The 25,414-nt window shown below is 43.5% G+C and overlaps 1 protein-coding gene across 1 annotated transcript in view; it reads right to left on the reverse strand.

The window, feature by feature from the left end:
• The window catches only part of CRYBG1 (crystallin beta-gamma domain containing 1), a 481,728-nt gene extending 458,253 nt beyond the window's left edge, over window positions 1–23,475 (reverse strand). Inside the window, exon 1 of the mRNA XM_077289625.1 lies at window positions 22,618–23,475. Coding sequence (XP_077145740.1) covers window positions 22,618–22,913 — 296 coding nt within the window. The 5' untranslated portion in view covers window positions 22,914–23,475. The remainder of the gene's footprint in view (window positions 1–22,617) is intronic.
• Between the last annotated feature and the right edge of the window lie 1,939 nt (window positions 23,476–25,414).

Consider the following 25,414-nt stretch of genomic DNA (forward strand, 5'->3'; position numbering starts at 1 on the left):
CAATCAGCGACGGGCACAGCATGGCGACGATGATGTCATAAAGTGTTGTGTATCCGCTTTTTGGGCTCCCCTGGTGGTTGCTGGTGGTACTGGTGACTTGTGTGTGCTTTGCTGCTTCTGTTCACCTGCTTCCATCAGCGTTTGGGAGTTTCCTATTTAGCCTTGCTCTCCAGTCATTTCCTTGCCAGTCATCATTGTAACCAGAGCCTTCGGTTGCATGTTCCTGCTACTAGTCTGCTGATCAGCTAAGTGGACTTTGTCCTTTTGTTTTGTATCTTTTGTCCAGTTTGCAGTTTTTTGTAATTCTCTGTAGCTGGAAGCTCTTGCGGGCTGAAATTGCCACTCCTGTGTCATGAGTTGACACAGGAGTCTTAAAGTAATTTCAGGATGGTTTTTGAAAGGGTTTTCAGTTGACCGTGAAGTCCTCTTTTGTATCCTTCTGCTATCTAGTAAGTGGACCTCTCTTTGCTAAATCTACTTTCATACTGTGTATGTCTTTTCCTCTTAATTCACCGTTATTACATGTGGGGGGCTGCTATCATCTTTTGGGGTATTTCCCTAGAGGTAAGCCAGGTCTGTTTCTTCCTCTACCAGGTGTAGTTAGTCCTCCGGCTGGCGCGTGGCATTTAGGAAGCCGTAGGTATGCTCCCTGGCTACTATTAGTTGTGTGGTAGATTTAGCTCACTGTCAACTCGAGTTTCCATCACCCGAGAGCTCGTTCGTTATTTATGTTTCTTACGTTCCCTTGCCATTGGGAACCATGACAGTATGACCGGCCAGTGTTAAACTTATTGGCAGAAGAAAGGAGAGAAAAAAGAAGTCTGTAAATTTTTTTTTTTTTTTTCCTTTTTCCCTATGCTTGCTCCATAGTTGGATCAGTTGTATTTCAGCTCTAATTACTGCCTTTGCCTTTCTCTCCTTATAATCCTTGAATGGCTCTGAGCTCACCTGTTTAATGATGGATCCTCAGAGTTTGGCTGCAGGTTTAAATAATCTTGCTACGAAGGTTCAAAATTTACAAGATTTTGTTATGCATACTCCTATTTCTGAACCTAAAATCCCTACACCAGAGGTGTTTTCCGGAGATAGATCTCGGTTTCTGAATTTCAAATATAATTGTAAATTGTTCCTTTCTCTCAGACCTCACTCCTCAGGAGATCCTGTCCAGCAGGTTAAGATTGTAATTTCTTTGCTGCGAGGTGACCCTCAAAATTGGGCATTTTCATTGGCACCAGGGGATCCTGCGTTGCTCAATGTGGATGCGTTTTTCCTGGCTTTAGGGTTGCTTTATGAGGAACCTAATTTGGAGATTCAAGCTGAAAAAGCTTTGATAGCCCTATCTCAAGGGCAAGATGAAGCTGAGATATACTGCCAAAAATTTCGTAAATGGTCTGTGCTTACTCAGTGGAATGAGTGCGCCTTAGCGGCAAAATTCAGAGAGGGCCTTTCTGATGCCGTTAAAGATGTTATGGTCGGGTTCCCTGCGCCTACAGGTCTGAATGAGTCCATGACAATGGCAATTCAGATTGATCGGCGTTTGAGCGCAAACCCGTGCACCATTTGGCGGTATCTTCTGAAGAGACGCCAGAGAAAATGCAATGTGACAGAATTATGTCCAGAAGCGAGCGGCAGAATTATAGGCGTAAAAATGGGTTATGCTTCTATTGTGGTGATTCTGCTCATGTTATATCGGCATGCTCTAAACGTACTAGGAAGGTTGACAAGTCTATTTCAATTGGCACTTTACAGTCCAAATTTGTTTTGTCTGTAACCTTGATTTGTTCATTATCAGTTATTACCGTGGATGCCTATGTGGACTCTGGCGCCGCTCTGAGTCTTATGGACTGGTCCTTTGCCAGGCGCTGTGGGTTTGATTTAGAGCCTCTGGAAGTCCCTATACCTCTGAAGGGTATTGATTCTACACCTTTGGCTTGTAATAAACCACAGTTCTGGACGCAAGTGACTATGCGTATGACTCCAGACCATCAAGAGGTGATTCGCTTCCTTGTGTTGTACAATTTACATGATGTCTTGGTGCTTGGATTACCATGGTTACAGTCTCATGACCCAGTCCTTGACTGGAAAGCTATGTCTGTGTTAAGCTGGGGATGTCGGGGGGCTCATGGGGACATACCTTTGGTTTCCATTTCGTCATCTATTCCATCTGAGATTTCGGCATTTTTGTCTGATTATCGTGATATTTTTGAAGAGCCTAAGATTGGTTCACTCCCTCCTCACAGGGATTGTGATTGCGCCATAGATCTGATTCCTGGCAGTAAATTTCCAAAGGGTCGTTTGTTTAACCTATCTGTACCTGAACATGCTGCTATGCGCGAGTATATTAAGGAGTCCCTGGAAAAGGGACATATTCGTCCTTCTTCATCACCTTTAGGAGCCGGTTTTTTCTTTGTCTCTAAAAAGGATGGCTCTCTGAGGCCTTGTATTGATTATCGACTCCTGAATAAAATTACAGTCAAATATCAGTATCCGTTGCCTTTGCTGACTGACTTGTTTGCTCGCATAAGGGGGGCTAAGTGGTTCTCTAAGATTGATCTTCGTGGGGCGTATAATTTGGTGCGAATTAAGCAGGGGGATGAGTGGAAAACCGCATTTAATACGCCTGAGGGCCATTTTGAGTATTTGGTAATGCCTTTCGGCCTTTCTAATGCACCTTCTGTCTTTCAGTCCTTAATGCATGATATTTTCCGTGAATATTTGGATAAATTTATGATAGTGTACTTGGATGATATTTAGATTTTTTCTGATGACTGGGAGTCTCATGTTCAGCAGGTCAGGAGGGTTTTTCAGGTTTTGCGGGAGAATTCTTTGTGTGTAAAGGGTTCAAAGTGTGTTTTTGGGGTTAAAAAAATTTCCTTTTTGGGGTACATTTTTTCCCCTTCTTCTATTGAGATGGACCCTGTCAAGGTTCGGGCTATTTACGACTGGACGCAGCCTACTTCTCTGAAGAGTCTCCAGAAATTCTTGGGCTTTGCTAATTTTTATCGTCGATTTATAGCTGGTTTTTCTGGCGTTGCTAAACCTCTGACGGATTTGACTAAAAAGGGTGCTGATGTTGCCAATTGGTCCCCTGCTGCCGTGGAGGCCTTTCGGGAGCTTAAGCGCCGCTTTTTGTCTGCCCCTGTGTTGCGCCAGCCTGATGTTTCTCTTCCCTTTCAGGTTGAGGTCGATGCTTCCGAGATCGGAGCGGGGGCGGTTTTGTCGCAGAAAAGTTCCGACTGCTCAGTGATGAGACCTTGTGCGTTCTTTTCGCGAAAATTTTCGGCCGCCGAGCGAAACTATGATGTTGGTAATCGGGAGCTTTTGGCCATGAAGTGGGCATTTGAGGAGTGGCGTCATTGGCTTGAGGGTGCCAAACATCAGGTGGTAGTTTTGACTGATCACAAGAATTTAATTTATTTGGAGTCTGCCAGGCGCCTGAATCCTAGACAGGCACGTTGGTCGTTGTTCTTTTCCCGGTTTAATTTTGTGGTCTCGTACTTACCGGGTTCTAGGAATGTGAAGGCAGATGCTCTTTCTAGGAGTTTTGAGCCTGACTCTCCTGGGAATTCTGAACCTGCTGGTGTCCTTAAGGATGGAGTGGTTTTGTCTGCTGTCTCTCCAGATTTGCGACGTGCTTTGCAAGAATTTCAGGCGGATAGACCTGATCGTTGTCCGTCTGGTAGACTGTTTGTTCCTGACGAGTGGACCACTAGAGTCATCTCGGAAGTTCATTCTTCTACTCTGGCAGGTCATCTGGGAATTTTTGGCACCAGAGATTTGGTGGCTAGATCCTTCTGGTGGCCTTCCCTGTCTCGAGATGTGCGTGTTTTTGTGCAGTCTTGTGATGTGTGTGCTCGGGCCAAGCCTTGTTGTTCTAGGGCTAGTGGGTTGTTGTTGCCCTTGCCTATTCCGAAGAGGCCTTGGACGCACATCTCTATGGACTTTATCTCGGACCTCCCTGTTTCTCAGAAGATGTCTGTCATCTGGGTGGTGTGTGACCGTTTTTCTAAAATGGTTCATTTGGTGCCATTGCCTAAGTTGCCTTCCTCATCTGAGTTGGTCCCTCTGTTTTTTCAAAATGTGGTTCGCTTGCATGGTATTCCGGAAAACATCGTTTCTGACAGGGGTACCCAGTTCGTGTCTAGATTTTGGCGGGCAGTCTGTGCCAGGTTGGGCATTGATTTGTCTTTTTCGTCTGCATTCCATCCTCAGACCAATGGCCAGACGGAACGAACTAATCAAACTTTGGAGACTTATTTGAGGTGTTTTGTGTCTGCGGATCAGGATGATTGGGTTGCCTTTCTGCCGTTGGCGGAGTTTGCTCTTAATAATCGGGCTAGTTCTGCCACTTTGGTTTCTCCTTTCTTTTGCAATTCAGGGTTTCATCCGCGTTTTTCATCTGGTCAGGTTGAATCTTCGGATTGTCCTGGAGTGGATGCGGTAGTGGATCGGTTGCATCAGATTTGGGGACAAGTGGTGGATAATTTGGAATTGTCCCAGGAGAGGACTCAGCAGTTTGCTAACCGCCGTCGTCGTGTTGGCCCCCACCTTCGTGTTGGGGACTTGGTGTGGTTGTCTTCCCGTTTTGTCCCTATGAGGGTTTCTTCTCCTAAATTTAAGCCTCGGTTCATCGGTCCTTATAGGATTTTGGAGATTCTTAACCCTGTCTCCTTTCGTTTGGACCTCCCGGCATCTTTCGCTATCCATAATGTGTTCCATCGGTCGCTGTTGCGGAGATATGAGGTGCCGGTGGTTCCTTCTACTGAACCTCCTGCTCCTGTGCTGGTGGAGGGTGAATTGGAATACGTGGTAGAAAAGATCTTGGACTCCCGTATTTCCAGACGGAGACTTCAATATCTGGTTAAATGGAAGGGCTATGGTCAGGAAGATAATTCTTGGGTAACTGCCTCTGATGTTCATGCCTCGGATTTGGTTTGTGCCTTTCATAGGGCTCATCCAGATCGCCCTGGCGGTTCTTGTGAGGGTTCGGTGCCCCCTCCTTAAGGGGAGGGTACTGTTGTGTATCCGCTTTTTGGGCTCCCCTGGTGGTTGCTGGTGGTACTGGTGACTTGTGTGTGCTTTGCTGCTTCTGTTCACCTGCTTCCATCAGCGTTTGGGAGTTTCCTATTTAGCCTTGCTCTCCAGTCATTTCCTTGCCGGTCATCATTGTAACCAGAGCCTTCGGTTGCATGTTCCTGCTACTAGTCTGCTGATCAGCTAAGTGGACTTTGTCCTTTTGTTTTGTATCTTTTGTCCAGTTTGCAGTTTTTTGTAATTCTCTGTAGCTGGAAGCTCTTGCGGGCTGAAATTGCCACTCCTGTGTCATGAGTTGACACAGGAGTCTTAAAGTAATTTCAGGATGGTTTTTGAAAGGGTTTTCAGTTGACCGTGAAGTCCTCTTTTGTATCCTTCTGCTATCTAGTAAGTGGACCTCTCTTTGCTAAATCTACTTTCATACTGTGTATGTCTTTTCCTCTTAATTCACCGTTATTACATGTGGGGGGCTGCTATCATCTTTTGGGGTATTTCCCTAGAGGTAAGCCAGGTCTGTTTCTTCCTCTACCAGGCGTAGTTAGTCCTCCGGCTGGCGCGTGGCATTTAGGAAGCCGTAGGTATGCTCCCTGGCTACTATTAGTTGTGTGGTAGATTTAGCTCACGGTCAACTCGAGTTTCCATCACCCGAGAGCTCGTTCGTTATTTATGTTTCTTACGTTCCCTTGCCATTGGGAACCATGACAATAAAGGTTGCCTCGACCAATCAGCGACGGGCACAGTCTGCCGCGAATTCTGGAATCATCATTGTCCATATACTACGGGGACATGCATATTCTAGAATACCCGATGCATTAGAATCGGGCCACAATCTAGCACTGTATAATGGCCCCACATGATGCTCCATACTGTATAATGGCCCCACATGATGCTCCATACTGTATAATGGCCCCACATGATACTGTGTACTGTATAATGGCCACACATAGTTACTCCTACACACGCGGCTACGCTCCATACACCTTGCACACATGGCTCCGCTCCATACACACGCGGCTCCGCTCCATACACACGCGGCTCCGCTCCGTACACCTCGTACACATTCAGCTCCGCTCACCTCACACACACACGACTCTGCTCCGTACACCTCATACACACAGTTCCGCTCCGTACACACGCGGCTCCGCTCCATACACCTCACACACACACATGACTCTGCTCCGTACACCTCATACACACATGGCTCCACTCCGTACACCTCATGCACACATGGCTCCGCTCCGTACACCTCATGCACACACGGCTCCGCACCGTACACCTCATACACACACGGCTCTGCTACATTCACACTGTAAACCCCTCCTGACCCCACACGTAAGGCAGCTTACCATGGCAACCAGCACAGCCCTGCAATCCATGGAGGTCCCGATCATGTGACCCCTGATTCCTCCCCTCCTGTGACCTCATCACAGGTCCTGTGCGCACAGAGCAGCCAATATGTGGTGTGCTGCTCTGCGGGTGTAATAATTATAGGGGATAACTCAGGAGACTCTTTGCGTGGAACAAGACAACTACAGGACACAGTTTTATAAGTGGTAAAGTCTATATTATCACACGGTGATTCAAATAGGTGCAGAGAGAAACTCAAGTCCACAACACTTGGTGCAAATAATAAACGCAGCTTAACAGTCTATAGGAAACTTCAGAGGAAAATGCAATCAAGCAGAAAGTCTATGAAGCACAATTATTCTTGAGGATACTTGACACGAATAAATCTTTGTCTTAGTCCAGGCACAGATAGATATGCTTATTAGGCAGTTCAAATCATATCTTAGCTCAACCAGGGAGGCCTGGTTAATAGTCTCAGGTTATAGCAAAGCAGAAACAGCTTACATGTCCAGCAAATGCAGATGGAAGTAAACACGAACAGCAGATGAAGGAGGATTACTGGAAACTTGTGTATGCAGCAGGAACTCAGAGCAGAGTAGCAGAATCACCACACAGGTTCACGTGTATAGCCAGGGAGTAATCAGAGGTCAGGAGCTGGATGCAAGGCAGAATAATCTAGCACAGACTGAAGGCTGGGGTGGAGTTTTATAGCAGGAAGACAGTGCACATAAGACCAAAGACGCCATCTTGAAAAAGGGCAGTAATGCACAAAAGGTAAAAAAATGTTCAGAGTCCTGACAGCGGGTGCAGGGATGACCGGCTGATATTGCACACCGTGGGTTGTGACTAACCTAACGGTTAGGTTGTGAGCAGGGGCGCGCGCACGGCACTAGGGACACTCAGCAAATGTCAGGGATTATGGAGAGTCGGCACCAGGTGTTCTGACCGCCGCTCTGCCGCTCCCTGTCTTTCAGTGGCGACTGCCGCCTGAAGCAAAGGGCTCAACTTGCCTCATGATAGCGGCACCCCTGTTTGTACACTGTAAAAACAATTCCCCCAAAAATGCGTTTTTTCACAATTTCTCCGCACTTAGATTTTTTTTCTCCCATTTTTCAGTACACTATGTGGTAAAATGAATGGTGCCATTCAAAAGTCCAACTCGTCCTGCTGAAAACAAGCCCTCACACGTCCATGTGGACAGAAAAATAAAAAGTTATGGCTCTGGGAAGAAGGGGAGGAAAAAAAAAAACGGAAATTGTCAGCGTTATGAAGGGTGAAATAATTTGTCATGAAAGTAATTTTCTATCCTGGACTAAGTAGAAGATAGTTTCACAATATTCCAATCTTTTATCATAATTTATTTCCTATCAGCTGATTACCATTTTTAAAGGAGTTTTCAGCACAGTGGCTTGGTGGTTAGCACTGCAGTCTTGCAGCGCTGGAGTCCTGGGTTCATTTCCCACCAAGGACAACATCTGCAAGGAGTTTGTATGTTCTCCCCGTGTTTGCGTGGGTTTCCTCCGGGTCCTCCGGTTTCCTCCCCCAATCCGAATATTATATACTGATAAGGAATTTAGACTGTGAGCAACATCGGGGACAGTGATGATAATGTGTGCAAACTATAAAGCGCTGCGGAATATGTTGGCGCTATATAAAAATAAAGGTAATTATAAAGATAACAGCTAGAGTTCTGCACTGTGATGGCCACCATACATACACTTTAGGTGGCCGTTGGTTGAACGATGGTTTGGCCGATCATTTAGCACCCATCTTGGCAGTTTCTCTCAAACACAGGAGAGCACGTCCACCCAAGCCATCCTGTGTTCTCTATGACAGAGCTGTCCATGTGTATGTAAGAAAGCATTTTCCCTGCAATTAATGCAGCAGGAAAAATGTCCTGCTTTCCTCTGCTTCCATCAGCAGAATCGACTGTGCGCAGGGTGAGTGGTGGGTTGGAATGGTTTCCATTCTGTATCTAAGTGGGGATCTATATGGGTTTCTCATTGTGTGCATTTCACTTAAAAATTTTAAAAAAATATTTAGTGACTGTTTTCTAATCATTAACTATTGCATATTCACAAAAACAAGTCTAGTACTGAATCAAGGAGGAATATTTACAGCAAATCAACATGGCTCAGCAGGTAAGAAAACCAGCTTTACCACAAAAACAAACTGCCTAGGGCTTACTTGGAACCTGAGAATTCTGGTTTGTAACAAGTAGCAATGATCAAAATGATCTATTGTAACATCACTTTTTCCACACAGCTTCTCAATGTAAAAAAAAAAAAAGCTACTGAATAATTTACATTCAGTTATAATAACAGCAAGAACTTACCGTACATCTGATGAAGCTGCACAGTCTGGACTTCTCATTTTAGGAGACCAAATTATGCATGGAGGAAATCACCAGAACTGCATATTGTATATCTATATTTTTAACACAGAATTAATGTGTAGTTTGAGTATTGGATCAGATTTGTCAACGCAAGTCTATGGATTCGTGAAAAGCAGTGGACCGCACTCCAATGACATCCTAGAGTAGTCTGATTTTTACGGAGTGACAGAATTTTGCTGGTGGAGAAATTTCTTTCCACGTCTGAGAAAAAATGATGCCACTCTGATCAAACTCTGATCAAACTGATGGAGAGAAAACGGTAGTGTGCTCCTACCTTAAGGCCATGTTAACATCAGTGTTTGGTCAGTATTTTACCTCAGTACCTGTAAGCCAAAACCAGGAGTGGGTGATAAATACAGAACTGGTGACGTGTTTCTATTACATTTTTCTTCCGATTGTTCCACTCCTGATTTTGGCTTACAAATACTGATGTAAAATACTGACCAAATACCGAACATGTGAACGTGGCCTTACACTGAATTACATTCTGGGCTTCGGTGTTTTGATAGGTTTGGGACAGCTTGATTGTTCCAGGGCCATGTGAGGGAGCATTTACACATAAATGATACATCACTGTTGTGGAGCTATGATGGATCATACTAAAGGGGTGGATCTCCACACCGTAAAGCTGTTGATATGGGTGCACAAAGGTAAACCTTGTGGTGCTCTAATGTGCTTTGTGCAAAGAAGCTGTGCTAAGGCAAAGGGCATCCAGATAGATGGTTGCCTATACATTTTGTCCAACAGAATTGGCCTGAAATTCACCAGAACAGATCCTTCTCTCCCATTGACATCAGAAGTCGGAAAAGAGTAAGGCTATGTGCACACGTTGCGGATTTCTGTGCCGATTTTTCCACTCAGTTATTGATTTCCTGCATTTTTTGTGCGGATTTCACCTGTGTTTTTACACCTGCGGATTCCTATTGAGGAGCAGGTGTAAAACACTGCGGAATCCGCACAAAAAATTGACATGCTGAGGAAAATAAACCACAGCGTTTCCGCGTGGTATTTTCCGCAGCATGGGCACTGCGGATTTGGTTTTCCATAGGTTTACATGGTACTGTAAACCGCATGGAAAACTTCTGCGAATCTGCAGCGGCCAATCCGCTAAAGAGCTGCAGCCAAATTCGCAATGTGTGCACATACCCTTACGAGGCTCGCATAAAGCTGTCGGGAGCTCACACAGATTAAAGATATTAGGAGAACCGCATAGAGCTGTCGAGAGGCCCGCATACACATTAGAGCCGTCAGGAAGCCTGTATGCACATTAGTGTTGTTAGGAAGTCTGCATACACATTAGAGCTGTCGTTAAGCCTGTATGCACATTAGGGCTGTCGGGAATACCGCATGCACATTAGGGTTGTCGGGAGGCCCGCATACATATTAGAGCAGTCGGGAGTCCTGTATACATATTAGAGTGGTCAGGAGACCTGTATACACATTAGGGCTGTAGGGAGGCTTGCATACATATTAGAGCAGTCGGGAGGCCTGTCAAGAGGGCCACATACACAACAGAGCTGTCAGGAGGCCTGCATACAAAATACAGCTGTCGAGAGACCTGTACACACATTAGAGCTGTCAGGAGGCCAGCATACACATTAGAGCTGTCGGGAGGCCCGTATACACGTTAGAGCGGTCGGGAGGCCCACATACACGTTAGAGCTGTCGGGAGGCCTGCATACACATTAGAGCTGTCGGGAAGCCTATATACACATTAGGGTTGTTGGGGAGCCCGTATACACATTTGGGCTGTTGGGGAGCCTGCATGCTCATTAGGGTTGTCGGGAGGCCGGCATACACATTAGGGCTGTCGGGAAGCCCGTATGCACATTAGAACTGTTGGGAGGCCCACATACACATTAGGGCTGTCGGGAGGCCTGCATACACATTATAGCTGTTGGGAGGCCTGATTGCACATTAGGGCTTTCAGGAGGCCTGTACACACATTAGGGCTGTCAGGAGGCCTGTACACACATTAGGGCTGTCAGGAGGCCTGTACACACATTAGGGCTGTCAGGAGGCCTGTATACACATTAGGGCTGTCAGGAGGCCTGTATACACATTAGGGCTGTCGGGAGGCCTGTACACACATTAGGGCTGTCGGGAGGCCTGTATACACATTAGGGCTGCCGGAATGCCTGTACACACATTAGGGCTGTCAGGAGGCCTGTACACACATTAGGGCTGTCAGAAGGCCTGTATACACATTAGGGCTGTCGGGAGGCCTGTATATACATTAGAGCTGTCAGAAAGCCCGCATATACATTAGTTGGTTGGCCAATTCTGCCGAAAGCGGAGCGTTCATGCAACTTTGATTTAATGTCTATGGAAGGAGAGCTAAGGCCCATTTAGAGCTTGTTCACATACTGCATCTTTCCTGTGGAAAAAAACGCAGCATTTTACTGCATCAGCAAAGTGAAAAATTTCTGTAATCTCATATACATGCTGTTTTCTTTTTTTTTTCTAGCAGATTTGAAGCAGTTTCACATCTACAGCTTTTCAATTCTTTCAAGGTTTTTGCAGTTTTTCACCCATTCAAATATATAGGATAAAAGTGCATCAAAAACATTGTAGAAACACAGAAATGTCTGCTTCAAATACTTCAAGTATGCACATACCCTTACACACAAAAAGATTATCCTGAATGGACGTGTTTAGGAACGCTCGTTTCACAATAATCTTGTAAACAGGTTGATGGTCACTAGTGATGAGTGAGTGTGCTCGATACTTGAGTTTTCCAAGTCCCCGCAGCTGCATGATTTGTGGCTGTTAGACAGCCTGCATACATGTGGGAATTCCCTAACAAACAGGCAATCCCTGCATGTGTTCAGGTTGTCTAACAGCCACAAATCATGCAGATGCGGTGACATAATCTACAAACACACCCAAGATACTCGGAGAACACCCGAGCATGCTCGGAAAACTCGAGTAACGAGCACACACACTCATTACTAACGGTCACCCGATGAATGAGAAAAATGCTTTTTCATAGGGTGAAATAATTTTTGTAAGTTTAATTTAAAAAAAATCAACTTTCTCGCCAGCACATCATCCCGTTTAACCAAGACCTGTGCTACCGAGAACAATGGCAGGCTATGCGTACAGAATGATACATTAGAGATTGCTCAGTGTGCATTGTTTTGTGTGGTTTACCTGTATAAGTAGGCTTTTAAATGAAAGCCAATAGGTAAATATTTACCGAACGTTGTTTAGAGCCGCCGGTAAATTTCCCGTATTACATCTGAGTCAGGCGATCCTACAGATCACAATACGATTATTTATCAATCTACTAGTACTGTAGTCTAAATGGTCTTGCGGAACCGTACTGAAGGCTGCTTCACAGGAGAAAAGGATTTAGACACATCTTTGTTACCTAGTGAGAACAAGGCTATATAGCAACTTCTTATCTACACCTGAAAATATAAAGTATGCAGTAAAACAATAGTCAGATAGAAAGTCTTTGATCTCCAAACTTGGTTCAAGAGAAAAGATCTTCTCTAGCAATTCCATTCTTTCCATTGTTGCTGTGATAACTTAACTTTCTTTATGTGACTAGTAGGATCCTTGAGATTCTTACTGATGTGAAGCCAAGCATAGATAAGTGAATCCTTTGCAGATCAGATTTATTTATAAACAGCTACATCATAACAGAAAAGTGGCAAAATGAAAAAAGAACAGTCATCCCATCCAGATTTAAGATGGATTTAAATAGTAGGATGTTGCTTAAAAAAGCAAGGACGCCGTGCTAGGGATCTCTGCCAACTGGACACAATTATGTTTGTGTAACAGGGAAGTGCTAGGATAGGAAAGGGGAAAAAAGACCAGCTCCCCCATGGGGAAGATGTGGAAAGAGAAGAGGAAATGTCAGGGTGGGGCAGAGGTACAGCTATGTTGATCTGAAGATCAATCTAAATGTAAAGGAACAGAAAAGGAAAGTCATCTCTCCCGTCTGCCCCATATACAGCAACTCTCGGTTCAGCCGAGCATTCCTGTGTTCTCCCTGAAAGAGCTGCGGCCAAAATCATTTGTTAGGAAACCTGTCAGAAGCTCTGGGGTAGGTTTGCCCCATATTAACATGGACAGTCACATGCAGTTTAGCCCCATTGTAATTCAGTAGAGATATATTTCACAGCTTTTCAATGAGGAATCTGAGGCAATAATGAACTTTAACCCGTTAGTGACAAATGCAATTTTGACCAAGCCAAATGTCACAATTCTGACCAGTGTCACTTAATAACCCTGGAACGCTTCAACGTATCCCACTGATTCTGAGATTTTTTGTTTTTGTGACATATTGTACTTCATGATAATGGCAAAATTTCTTCGATATTACTTGAGTTTATTTATGAAAAAAATAAAAATTTGTCAAAAATGTTGAAAATTTAGCAATTTTCAAACTTTTAATTTTTGTGCCCTTAAATCAGAGTTATGTCACACAAAATAGTTAATAAATAACATTTCCAACACATCTACTTAACATCAGCACAATTTTGGAAACATAATTTCATTTTTGCGATTTCTAATTTTCCAAACAACATTTATAAAACCATTTTTTTATGGACCACCTCACATTTGAAGTGACTTTGGGGGGCCTATGTGACAGCAAATACCCAACAGTGACAGCATTCAAAAAACTGCACCCCTCAAGGTGCTCAAAACCACATTCAAGAAGTTTATTAACCCCTCCGGTGCTTTACAGGAACCAATGCAATTTGAAAGGAAAAAAATGAACATTTCACTTTTTTTCACAAAAATTTTACTTTAGCTCCAAATTTGTTATTTTCACAAGGGTAACAGGATAAAATTGACCCATATTGTAAACTAGACACCGTAAGGAATATAACTACATGTGTGGTGAGCACTTTGAACCCCCAAGTGCTTCACAGAAGTTTATAACGTAGAGTTATGAAAAAAAAAATCACATTTTACACACAAAAATTTACTTTTAGCTCCAATTTTTTTATTTTCACAAGTACAGTTGAAAATTGACCCTAAAATCTGTTGTACAATTTCTTGTGAGTATGCAGATAACCCATATGTGGGGGAAATCCACTGTTTGGGCTCACGGCATGTCTCGGAAAAGAAGGAGCGCCATTTGACTTTTTGAATGTAAAATTTGCTGGTATAATTAGCAGACGCCATGTTGCGTTTGGAGAGCCCATGATGTGCCTAAACAGTGGAAACCCCCAACAGGTGACACCATTTTGGAAACTAGACTCCTTAATGAATGTATCTAGATGTGTGGTAAGCACCTTAAATGTACGGCCAGCTTTAAGAGTGGAATCCTTTCCTAAATACTAACAGAATCTTTAACACGTGAATATGGACTCTAGTTTCCTTATACACATTAGGAACTGTGAGGCAGTGACGGGTATTGTTTGTGAGGGATGCTATGTATCCCATCGGATGTGCATAGAAGTGTATTGAGGCCGCTGGAATGCATTGCAGTCACAGGTATAGCTGTGGTTGCAATGCAGAATAAAAGTAAGTGTGGTCTTGGACAAGCTATTTGCCCAAGGCAGATTTAAGAAAGCCCGGCATGGGTTTTTATTTTTGGAGCGAACTACAGGATGGTAGTGGGGCAGTTCGCCCCTCCAGGCCGAGTCTTGCAAGTGGCCTATGGCCACAGATTCCATTTAAAAATCCTCCAGTAAAGGGTTTAGGTGTGTCAGTCTCTGTTTTGCAAACGGCAGAGCAGGTGGCTCTGCAACAGCCGGATTGTGTGAGGTAACATAGAGCCAAAAGAAAAGAATGCCTTGCGTTGAGAAACACGTGATGGTGTCTCCGCGGCTTTTCTACATGCATTTGCATATTTCCCATAAGGGATGGGGGCAGTGTTTTGGATCACTGCGTTGAGAAACATGTGATGGTGTCTCCGCGGTGTTGGATGTTTTGATCTCCCCGAGGTCATTCATCCTTATGTTTATAGCCTTTTCACTAGGCATTGCTCCTAAAAGCCTGTTTCCTACTCCACACTGATGAGGGGCAAATACCCTGAAACAGCTGTCTGTGGATGGATACCATGTTTTGGCATAGGTGGTTTTCCTTTATTGGATGCTGCCCTTCCCGTGGTTGTTCCTTCCCAGTGAAAGACCTGGCTATTCATTGCTTGCATTGAGAAACACATGATGGTGTCTCCGCGGCTTTTCTACATGCATTTGCATATGTCCCATAAGGGATGGGGGCAGCGTTCTGGATCACTGCGTTGAGAAACACGTGATGGTGTCTCCGCAGTGTGGGATGTTTTGATCTCCCCGAGGTCATTCATCCTTATGTTTATAGCCTTTTCACTAGGCACTGCTCCTAATAGCCAGTTTCCTACTCCACACTGATGAGGGGCAAATACCCTGAAACAGCTGTCTGTGGATGGATACCATTTTTTGGCATAGGTGGTTTTCCTTTATTGGATGCTGCCATTCCCGTGGTTGTTCCTTCCCGGTGAAAGACCTGGCTATTCATTGCTTGCGTTGAGAAACACGTGATGGTGTCTCCGCAGTGTTGGATGTTTTGATCTCCCCGAGGTCATTCATCCTTATGTTTATGGTGGTGCAGTGACTCACAGCAACCGGTCTCAGATATGGACTGTTTTGACACTGCAATCCAGAGGATACAGTGTGCTTTTTGTTTTGTGTGAGTTTCTGAACATTAAACACGTTTGCTTTGAACTTTCCTAGGTCACTGCCTCACTACTGCACGGTGTGGACACCGCTACACTACAGAACATACTGATAAGATAATTATTTCCAGTGTGCAGAAGAATGTTAAAAGATAATATAGGAGGAACGGGAAAAATGGCTGATCTCTTGGACATCACTGAAAAAATATGTTTCTCAGCTTTAATTGTAAGAAAAGGAGAAGATTGGGAAGGAATTGCTGCTATTTTTTTATACAGGAAAGATATATATCTCAGTGGTTATATATATATATCTCTTTCCTGTATCAAAATGGAGGATACCAGAATGTACCGCATCTTTATGGAACCAAAGGACTCTCAATTCTAAATATTTTGCTATTTTTTGGGAATTCACTTTATCCTTTCTTTAGTAAGTAATAGAGCTTGCCTTTGCAGAAATTTTTAAACAAGGACATTTATTACATGCTAACTGGAACCACCCCACCCATCTACCTGTTAATTAACAGGGCCAAAATCAGGAGATGTAGAAAAGTCAGACAAAAAGCTGGTATATGCTAACAGGAGGCCAGTCAAAGTGGAGTCGAGAAAGCTTTGGTCAAGGCAAGGGCTTATCACAGTGTAAAGGCCTCATACACATTAGATATGAACTGGCTGTACCTGCTGAATTTGGCGGAATCAGACAACCATCTAATGTGTATTGGGGCTCCCGACACTCCCTCGACAGATGATGTCAGAGTAGAGAAGAACATTGGAATTTCAATTGCCAATCCATTATATTTCAAAGTTTTTATTGGAAGATTTCATAAAGGTAGGTACAAGTAAGATGAAGACCAAATGTTACATGAAAAACATTAAAGCAAAGGATATAAAAAAGTAAAATAAAAATATGTATTACAATGCAATATCGCTTAGTCTTTGGTTTATAAGTCTATCATCAACTAGTGCATTATTGACCCCAGAAGTAGTATGTAGAAAGAGAAATAAATTCAGAGGTGTTGAATTCTGGAAGATATAGGGTATGTGCACACGTTGCGGATTTGACGCTGCGGATCAGCAGTTTTCCATGCGGTGTACAGTACCATGTAAACCTGTGGAAAACAAAAACCGCTGTGCATATGCTGCAGAAAATTCTGCACAGAAATGCAGCAGTTTTTTTTCCGCAGCATGTCAATTCTTTGTGTGGAAGCGCAGTGTTTCTGCACCCATTGACTATACATTGAGTAAGACAAATCCGCACATCAAAAAACGCATGACAATCCGCAACAAATCCGCATGAAATCCACAAGAAATCCGAATCAAATACGCAGTAAATCAGCAACCATTTTGACCTGCTTTTTCTGCCAAGAGATGCACATGTGCACATAGCCATAATATCATGTTCACCTTCTTAATGCCCACTGTGATTTCACCTTCAATTTGTTATTACTGGAAAGCTAGAAATCCAAGTTATGGACAAGGGAAGAGAGAAAGAGAATAAGAAAAAATCTGAGAGGAGTAAAAGATAGAAGAGGAAGCAGAAAGAAATAAAAAAGTAAAAGAAATTGAAGCAAAATAACTATAAGAACAAGAAAGGAAAGTATTCGACCGGTTTCCTGACTGTTGTGAAGAGAAAAGATATTAATCTACCACAGTCAGTTCAATTTGAGAAACAAACTCATTTCAATTGACATGTCAGGGCCACTTCTGCCATGAGGAGAGATGAGGATTTTGCCTCAGGCGGCGGTCTTAGCTGTCTCCCAGTGGAACTCCGCCAGTTCTCAAAGCCAGCTGTCCATTGAACAGCAGGTCCAGAAAACAGGAAAAATGCTGGCTCCTGCTGTTTGGATTCAAATGTGTTTGTGTCACACAGAGGCACTGCAGAGGTCAAGCGTGTGGTGAGGTCACGTCATCCCATTGCTGATGTCACAGTTGTGCCTCAGAGATAGAAAACAACGGCGATAAGGTAAGCACTTAACAGGAGCTGAATACAAAAGACTGCTATTTTAGACTGGAGTATGGAGAGTGAGCAGTTTGTGGGGCACTGTATGGAGAGGGAGCAGCATGTGGGGGGCAGTATGGAAAGGGTACAGCCGGGGAAAACAGCATAGAGAGGGAGCAGTGTGTGGGGAAGAGTATGAAGAGGGGCAGTGTGTGGAAAACATAGAGAGGTGCAGCTTATGGGGGACATTATGGAGAGGTGCAGCTTGTAGAGGACAGTATAGAGAGAAGCAGTTTATGGAGTACAGTAAGGAGAGAAGCAGTGTGTGGCGGACATTATGGAGAAAGGCAGCTTGTGGGGTGACAGTATGGAATAGGCCAGCTTGCGTTTATCTCTGCAAGATAAATTGACATGCTGCGGTCTCGAAAGACGCGCCGCATGTCCGTCTCCGCGAGGAAGCCAGAGGCGTCCCTGCACGCATAGTGGAGATGGGATTTCTTCAAATCCCATCTACTATGCTGTAACATCTGGCCGCTGCGGGTTGGACACTGTGGATGTACACAGCATCCAACCTGTAGCATTTCCTGACCGTGGGAACATACTCTGAAAAGCAAAATCCAAAAATAAAAGAAACAGCAGAAAAACTTGGATCGACCCTGCATCAAAATATTGAATACAAGGAATCTAGTAACCATAATAATAATAATAATTATAATAATAATAATTTTATTCATATAGCGCCAACATATACTGCAGCGCTTTAACCATCATTTAAATTTTTTTTCATTAATCAAAAGTATGCATGAAAATAAGAAACTTTGTGATATATCTGATTACAAAAATCTGCTTCTTTCTCCTCCTGAACTGATCTTTTATTCTCAAAGTTCTCAAATCATGACTTCAGTCCAGAGCCTCTCACCTAGCCAAATCAGTTCTCATGCTTTGCACTGACGAGGGCCAACAGCCCGAAACATCGTGTCTGCGAATTGAGAGACTGATTTGGCTTTTATCCTAAGTCATATTGCAAGACTCGTTAAAGGGTTGGTTGTGACTTGTAGGATCGCTACTTCCAACAGGTGGCGCTATAGAGTTAAGTCCTCTTTTTCTCTGAAGAGGTTATTTGCATATTACAATTCATGAGTTAAATTTGTCTTAAGTGACCACACTGAGATAGGCGATGACAATTGGTGGTAGAAGCTCTGTCCCCCTCCTTCATGTGTAAGATGTGCTCCTAGTGGGTAATCGGTTATAATAATGGAGATATCAGGCATACTGAAATAAAAAGAGGCTGGTCACACTGCTGTCAATCTTGCCATTCTGATCTAGTCCTGGAAATACCAGGAGTGCTGAGGTAACAAAAGCTCACTCACTCTGCTGTCTACCATGTCTCTCTGTTCTAATACTGGAGATACCAGAAGCACTAAGGTAAGAAGAGGCTGCTCACACTGCTGTCCACTCTGTCTTTCTGATCTAATATCGGAGATACCAGGAGTGCTGAGGTAAGAAAAGGCTGCTCACACTGCTGTCTACCCTGTCTTTTTGATCTAACATTGGAGATAACAGGTAAGAAGAGACTATTCACACTGCTATCCACTCTGTCTTTCTGATCTAATATCGGAGATGCCAGGAGTGCTGAGGTAAGAAGAGGCTGCTTACACTGCTGTCTACCCTGTCTTTTTGATCTAACATTGGAGACAACAGGTAAGAAGAGACTATTCACACTGCTGTCCACTCTGTCATTCTGATCTAATATCGGAGATGCCAGGAGTGCTGAGGTAAGAAGAGGCTGCTCACACTGCTGTCTACCCTGTCTTTCTGATCTAATATCTGAGACACCAGGAGTGCTGAGGTAAGAAGAGGCTACTCACACTGCTATCCACTCTGTCATTCTGATCTAATATCGGAGATGCCAGGAGTGCTGAGGTAAGAAGAGGCTGCTCACACTGCTGTCTACCCTGTCTTTCTGATCTAATATCTGAGACACCAGGAGTGCTGAGGTAAGAAGAGGCTACTCACACTGCTGTCCACTCTGTCATTCTGATCTAATATCGGAGATGCCAGGAGTGCTGAGGTAAGAAGAGGCTGCTCACACTGCTGTCTACCCTGTCTTTCTGATCTAATATCGGAGATACCAGGAGTGCTGAGGTAAGAAGAGACTACTCACACTGCTGTCCACTCTGTCATTCTGATCTAATATCGGAGATGCCAGGAGTGCTGAGGTAAGAAGAGGCTGCTCACACTGCTGTCTACCCTGTCTTTCTGATCTAATATCTGAGACACCAGGAGTGCTGAGGTAAGAAGAGGCTGCTCACACTGCTGTCCACCCTGTCTGATTTCTCCAAGGGTATGTAGATGTTTATAGAATTATAATTATCATAATATTGTAGATGTTGCTTACTATTTATACTATGTATATAAATCCTGCATTTATTTCTTATTAACACTTTTTTATATTTAATATCAGTTTCTGAAGAAGGTCTGATTGTTTTTAGACCAAAACGTCCTTTATGCTAGTTGACAACTAGCATAATGTATATTATGGAATTCCTTTACCAGATGTATGTACAGCATATATTATCTTGAGTACTTGATTTACAAGCTGGTGTAAAAGAGGTAATAGAACAAAATAGACAAAGAGGCAGATAAATATTTTCAATTGGAAACCTTGCCCTAACAATACCTAACTGTTATATCATCATGAATTGTGCCAAACACTACATGATATAGTCAGCACTTCACCTATTTACAAGAAACGATGTACTGCCGCTGATGATGATGACGATACTCATGCAGACATAAAAATCCAATAATCTGAATAACTGTTTTGCTCCTTCTTCTGGTGATTAGTGGTAGGTTTACATTGCTTCGAATTTGCCGATTATTGGCCTTGTAAAAGGGATGGAAGTGTAACCATTGCTTTTATTTTTTCATAAATTGATAATAGACACAAAAATAAAAAAAAATTTAATATAAAGATAAAGAAATCTGTTTCTTTCTCTTTCTGGACTGATCTTCTACTCATAATTCAAGGGTATTAACTGCAGTCAATACAGATTTTCCCATTACTGAGATGGAGATGGCAGTGGTGCTCGTAAAGTTCTATGGAGAGAGGAGAGTGGAGTATGCACTAGAAGCAGACATAGAAATTCTGCTGCAAGTTCTCCTAAAACATAATGTCCATGCAAATATTTGTCCCATTTTTTTGGATGTAATAGTACGTACGCATCAAATAATATAGGACCGGACACAGACAAAAGAAGGACCCTGTGCTAAAACAATTGCAGTCCAACAGTTCATCATATTGCTCAATCTCACCTGCTTTGGGGGTGGAAATGGGTTCCTTAACCTTGTGGTCCTCTGTGCGGCTGTACTGGTTGCACCAATGGTACATCCGCCCCTGCAATAGTTATTGTGCTGTTCCTGTCTATACAATAACACCAACCTAACTAAAGTGCCAATGTCAGAAAGAAAACATTATCTACACAGTACTGGCAGCTATGGCAGGGCCTAATTGACAAGTGATGAGTATTTCGAATAGTAGAGGCATGGAAAATGATATCTAATTTAGGCAGCAGTGGAGAATTGACCATTCAGTTAGTATACCATCAAGGACAACATCTGCAAGGAGTTTGTATGTTCTCCCCTGTTTGCGTGGGTTTCCTCCGGAATCTCCGGTTTCCTCCCACCCTCCAAAGACATACTGTTAGGGAATCTAGATTGTGAGCCCCGATGGGGACAGTGATAACAATGTCTGTGATAATGTCGGTATTCCTTTGTCGATAGCTTGTTTTAATGATATGAACATAATGAAGATTGGCATTGATCTTAAGGTCCATTTAAACAGGCCAATAATCAGGGAATGACAGTTCTTAGGAACGCTTGATTGTGACTATCGATCTATCTAAGTAAGCCGGCAAGCATCTGATTAGCAAAATGTTTGTTCAATGAGTGCAGATAGACTGCCGCAACACCTGCAGGGGTTGCCTGATAGACAGCCGCAGGGACTCGAATATATTATTTGAGCATGTGAACGACACTTGGTTAGCACCAGAGCTTGCTTGGATAACACCTTATATTTGTGACCTATAATTGTAGATAAAGGAAAACACTGACTCCATCATTGCCTTCATTTATATTAGTTTGTATAAGCGGTGTTTATATTCACAACACGTGGCTGAGAATGGCGGCTATTGTGTTTACACACTCGCTCGTTGGTGTGCCAATTATAGAGGTTAACTAAGCAACACTACTTCCGAAATGTGCCAGCATGCCAAGAACGAGCAGCAGGCGGTTATACAGGCAGGTAAAGGTTTGGAAGCCTGTTGCTGTCAGGCCACTGTCAGGTCACACGTTGCTTCACCAAGCTTTTCTATTGAACCTGCCACTGTTTACATTTTGGCAGTCGCTGCCTTTACCAAACAGTCTAAACTATGGCACCCATCTTTTGCAAAAGCGGCAAATGGCAAGGGGCAGGCCTTGTTTTGTGAAATTGTTATATGCCCTCACAGTTTTCCTTGACTCCTTTAAATCTAAGTAAACAGCAGAATCGTAAGTGACTGATAAGGATAGAAGAAAATAACATTCTTCGATAATCTTTCGTATGTATCAGTAAACATGATTTAATCATCCTCACGTATTGTGAAAGTCTTAGCTTCTCAACTAAAGCTCCAGGACATGTCAGCAATTGTAGATTGTAAAATACCAAAAATCATTCAAGTGTATCAGGAATTCTCCCATACTCATTGTATGATGCTGTCACCAGGAATGTCATGTGATTACAATACTTCTTTGTACACCCATCACTACATTGGAGAAATCAACTCCATGGAACTGTAATAATAAATATATTTTCTGGACTAACTTCTACCAACATTACTCACTATATAGCTACCTATATCTAAACCACAAGAGACCATTATTTTATTATCTTGTATATACAGGCAAACTCAGACTGGCCCACAGGTGAGCAGGAGAATCCCCAGGTGGGCCCCTATGCAGAAGTGAGCCCCACTCTCACAATATAAACAGACGTAGTAGGCACAATACAATTGATCTACTATGTACAGACAAAGGTAGCATCTCATCAATCATTGTATAAAATACCAAGTTTATTATTATATAGAAGAATAGATAAATTTGTGAATAGGGGTCAGGTATATCTGCATGTAGCTGAGCAGTGGTCACTCAGAACCAACATTACTGGTAGTAGACCCTTGGCATTCCAGGACCACACTGGTTACAGGTGCACAGAATGAACTGAACATGCCTTCGCCAAGCCCAAGGACTTACCTATCACTAGAATTAGATGAACCTGGAGATGTAGGTGGGGACATCGCCAAAGAATTACGATTTTTCTTTTTGTGCCTCCAGCTGCCAAATGGTTTTCTTTTTGTCTCCATGTGAGCATCCACATGTAAGATGTGCTCCTCAGATGCAGGTGACTCCTTAACAATGGCTTCATATCCAGGGTCTAGCTGTTCCTCTCTTGTCTGGACTTCATCAGTTCCTTTCTCAGGATCTCCAGACTTGCTCTTAAAGAACTTTCCCAGTTTTCGAAAGCTACGGCTTTTCTTTTCCTTCTCCATTGTGACTACTAATGCCACACCAGCAGATTAAATACTTCAATAAAAAATTAATGCGGTCGCGTAAAACAAAGGGTTTACAAGTTCAAAAAGTATTAAACAATCCAGCTGAGGAGACAAGCAGCGTCTAAGAATAATATGTCAAGTCCAAAAACAGGTATGACTTATTCCAACACCAGCACAAAGTAGCTTCCACGATGGAACGAGGAATACGTCACTAATAAACAAGGTCTCCAAATGCCCAGATGTTGTATTGATCCATTATGACTTGAGTCTTAGATGTTAGCACTCTGCAGCCATCAGGTAAATGCCATTATCCAACCGGTTGCACCCTTAAACAAGTGTCCTGGTCTATGTTATGACAGCACAGTTGTTCTGGACCTCTCGCCTGGGATGTATCTATGCATAGGAAGCCTGAGAAGGACAAGAGCTAAATCTGGTGATGAGCTGTGGACAGGTTTCCTCTGCTCTTCTGTTTTGTCTCTATACATAAGTGTTTGTGCCGTGCACCAGGGAAGGCACAAGGCATGTGTGATCATCAGCTGCTGCTAAAGGAGGAGTCTTCACAAAGGCTCAGGTTACCAGGCTCTACAGCCTGTCATCAGACACTGAAGGATGGGAGGTGTGCCATAGAAGTGACTTTGCAGCCACTGGCTAGCATTGCAGCTTGACCTGTCTAGTCATTCAAAGGAGGCAGGGATTTTGGACTCAGTCCCTCTTACTTGGAATTCATGTTCTGCTCAGACAGCCACTGGGTATATGCGACAGAAATCAGGTTAAACCTCAGACATGTCATTCTGGATTTTAAAGGAACTTTGAAGAGATTTTTTTTTTTCAAACTGAATTTTTTTTCAAGTTTTTATAATACAAAACAATGCAAAACAATATGATTACTACTAACAGAAGGGAAGAAAGAAGAGATTTTTAGCTCACAGCCAACATTTTTGCTGCGCCCAAAACCAGAGGCAGGAAAAACTTTGTATAAAATACATTTGCTTTTTCAGTTTTTTTCCTTGCATTTTTTTATTCATTTGAGTAGATGGAAAACGCTACGAAACTTATGAAAGAATTGACATGCTGCGGATTTTAAAAAAAGCTACGCAGCTAAAAAAAAAACACAGTATGTGAATGAGATTTTAGAAATCTCACTTCTTTGCTAGTACAGGAATAAGCATTATTTGTTAGACACGAAAACACAAACAGAAAAAATGCTGCAATAACATATGAACATATCCTTGTGGTTTTAGTTAAGTAAAGCATATCATGAAAAGAAGGACGAAGAAAGAAAAGGAAGAAAGAAAAGGAAGAAATAAGAAGGAATCAAAATTGCTGGACGAATCATCAACAATCTTAAATATGCAGACGATACAACATTACTAACAACAAGAATAGATGGAATGAAGGACTTATTATGGAGTGTCAAGATGGAAATCTCGAAAATGGGACTGCTACTCAAGACTGTTACGGGTACTGGAGGCGCACGTGGTTCGCTGTGGAACAAGGAGAGCCTGGAGGGGCATGGCTAAGTGAACACTTGACTCTTTGCTAGAGCCCCTGGTGGTGGGGATAGACTTGGCTCCAGATGGACACCAGGTGCTACTCCAGGACAGTGCTCGGATTCTGGCAACCACGGCTGGTATACAGATGGGTGCTGGCAGGTACAGATGATGTACAGGCAGGCGAGTACAGGCAGTCATGGCTGGTATACAGGCAGGCAGATGCTAGCGGTACAGCTGATATATTGGCAGGTGTGCAGGCGTTCATGGCTGATAAACTGGCAGGCATGTGCTGGTAGACGAGGTTGATATACATGCAGGCAGGTGCTGATATACAGACACGGGTAGGACCCAGTTCAGAGTGAAAGGACAGGAACAGCTTCAGGAAGAACTAGGTCATAGGCAGGAAAGGTTCCAGTCTGCAGGTGCCAACAGACTGGGAACCACAAGTGCAGACAGGCAGGGAACCGCAGGTGCAGTCAGGTAGGGAACCAAAGGAGTGGACAGGTACAGAGCCTCAGGTGTGAACAGGTACGGATCCACAGGTGTGGACAGATACAGAACCAAAGGTGAGGACAGGTACGGAAGGCAGTTGTGGACAGGCAGGAATCTGCGGGTGCGGACAGGCAGGAATCTGCAGGTGCGGACACGCAGGAATATGCGGGTGCGGACAGGCACGGAACTGCAGATGCAGGCAGGTAACTGCAGATACGTACAGGCAAGGAACTACAGATGTGGACAAGCAGGGAACCACAGATGCGAACAGGCAAGGAACCACAGATACAGACAGGCAAGCAACCTCAAATTCCCTCAGAACAGGCAAGAGCAGGTTCACATAGAGCAGACAGGGTCAGGTGCACACAGAACAAATACACACAGACAGGACCAGATTCATACAAGGTACTTACAATGAAGTAGTAAGTGTACACACAGATCACTAATGTTGCACAGCAGACGGGTACTGGTGCATAAACTCATGTTTAGAGATAAGTACTGGTTCAGACACTG

The sequence above is a fragment of the Ranitomeya variabilis genome, chromosome 2, assembly GCF_051348905.1.
Source record: "Ranitomeya variabilis isolate aRanVar5 chromosome 2, aRanVar5.hap1, whole genome shotgun sequence".
Taxonomy (NCBI): domain Eukaryota; kingdom Metazoa; phylum Chordata; class Amphibia; order Anura; family Dendrobatidae; genus Ranitomeya; species Ranitomeya variabilis.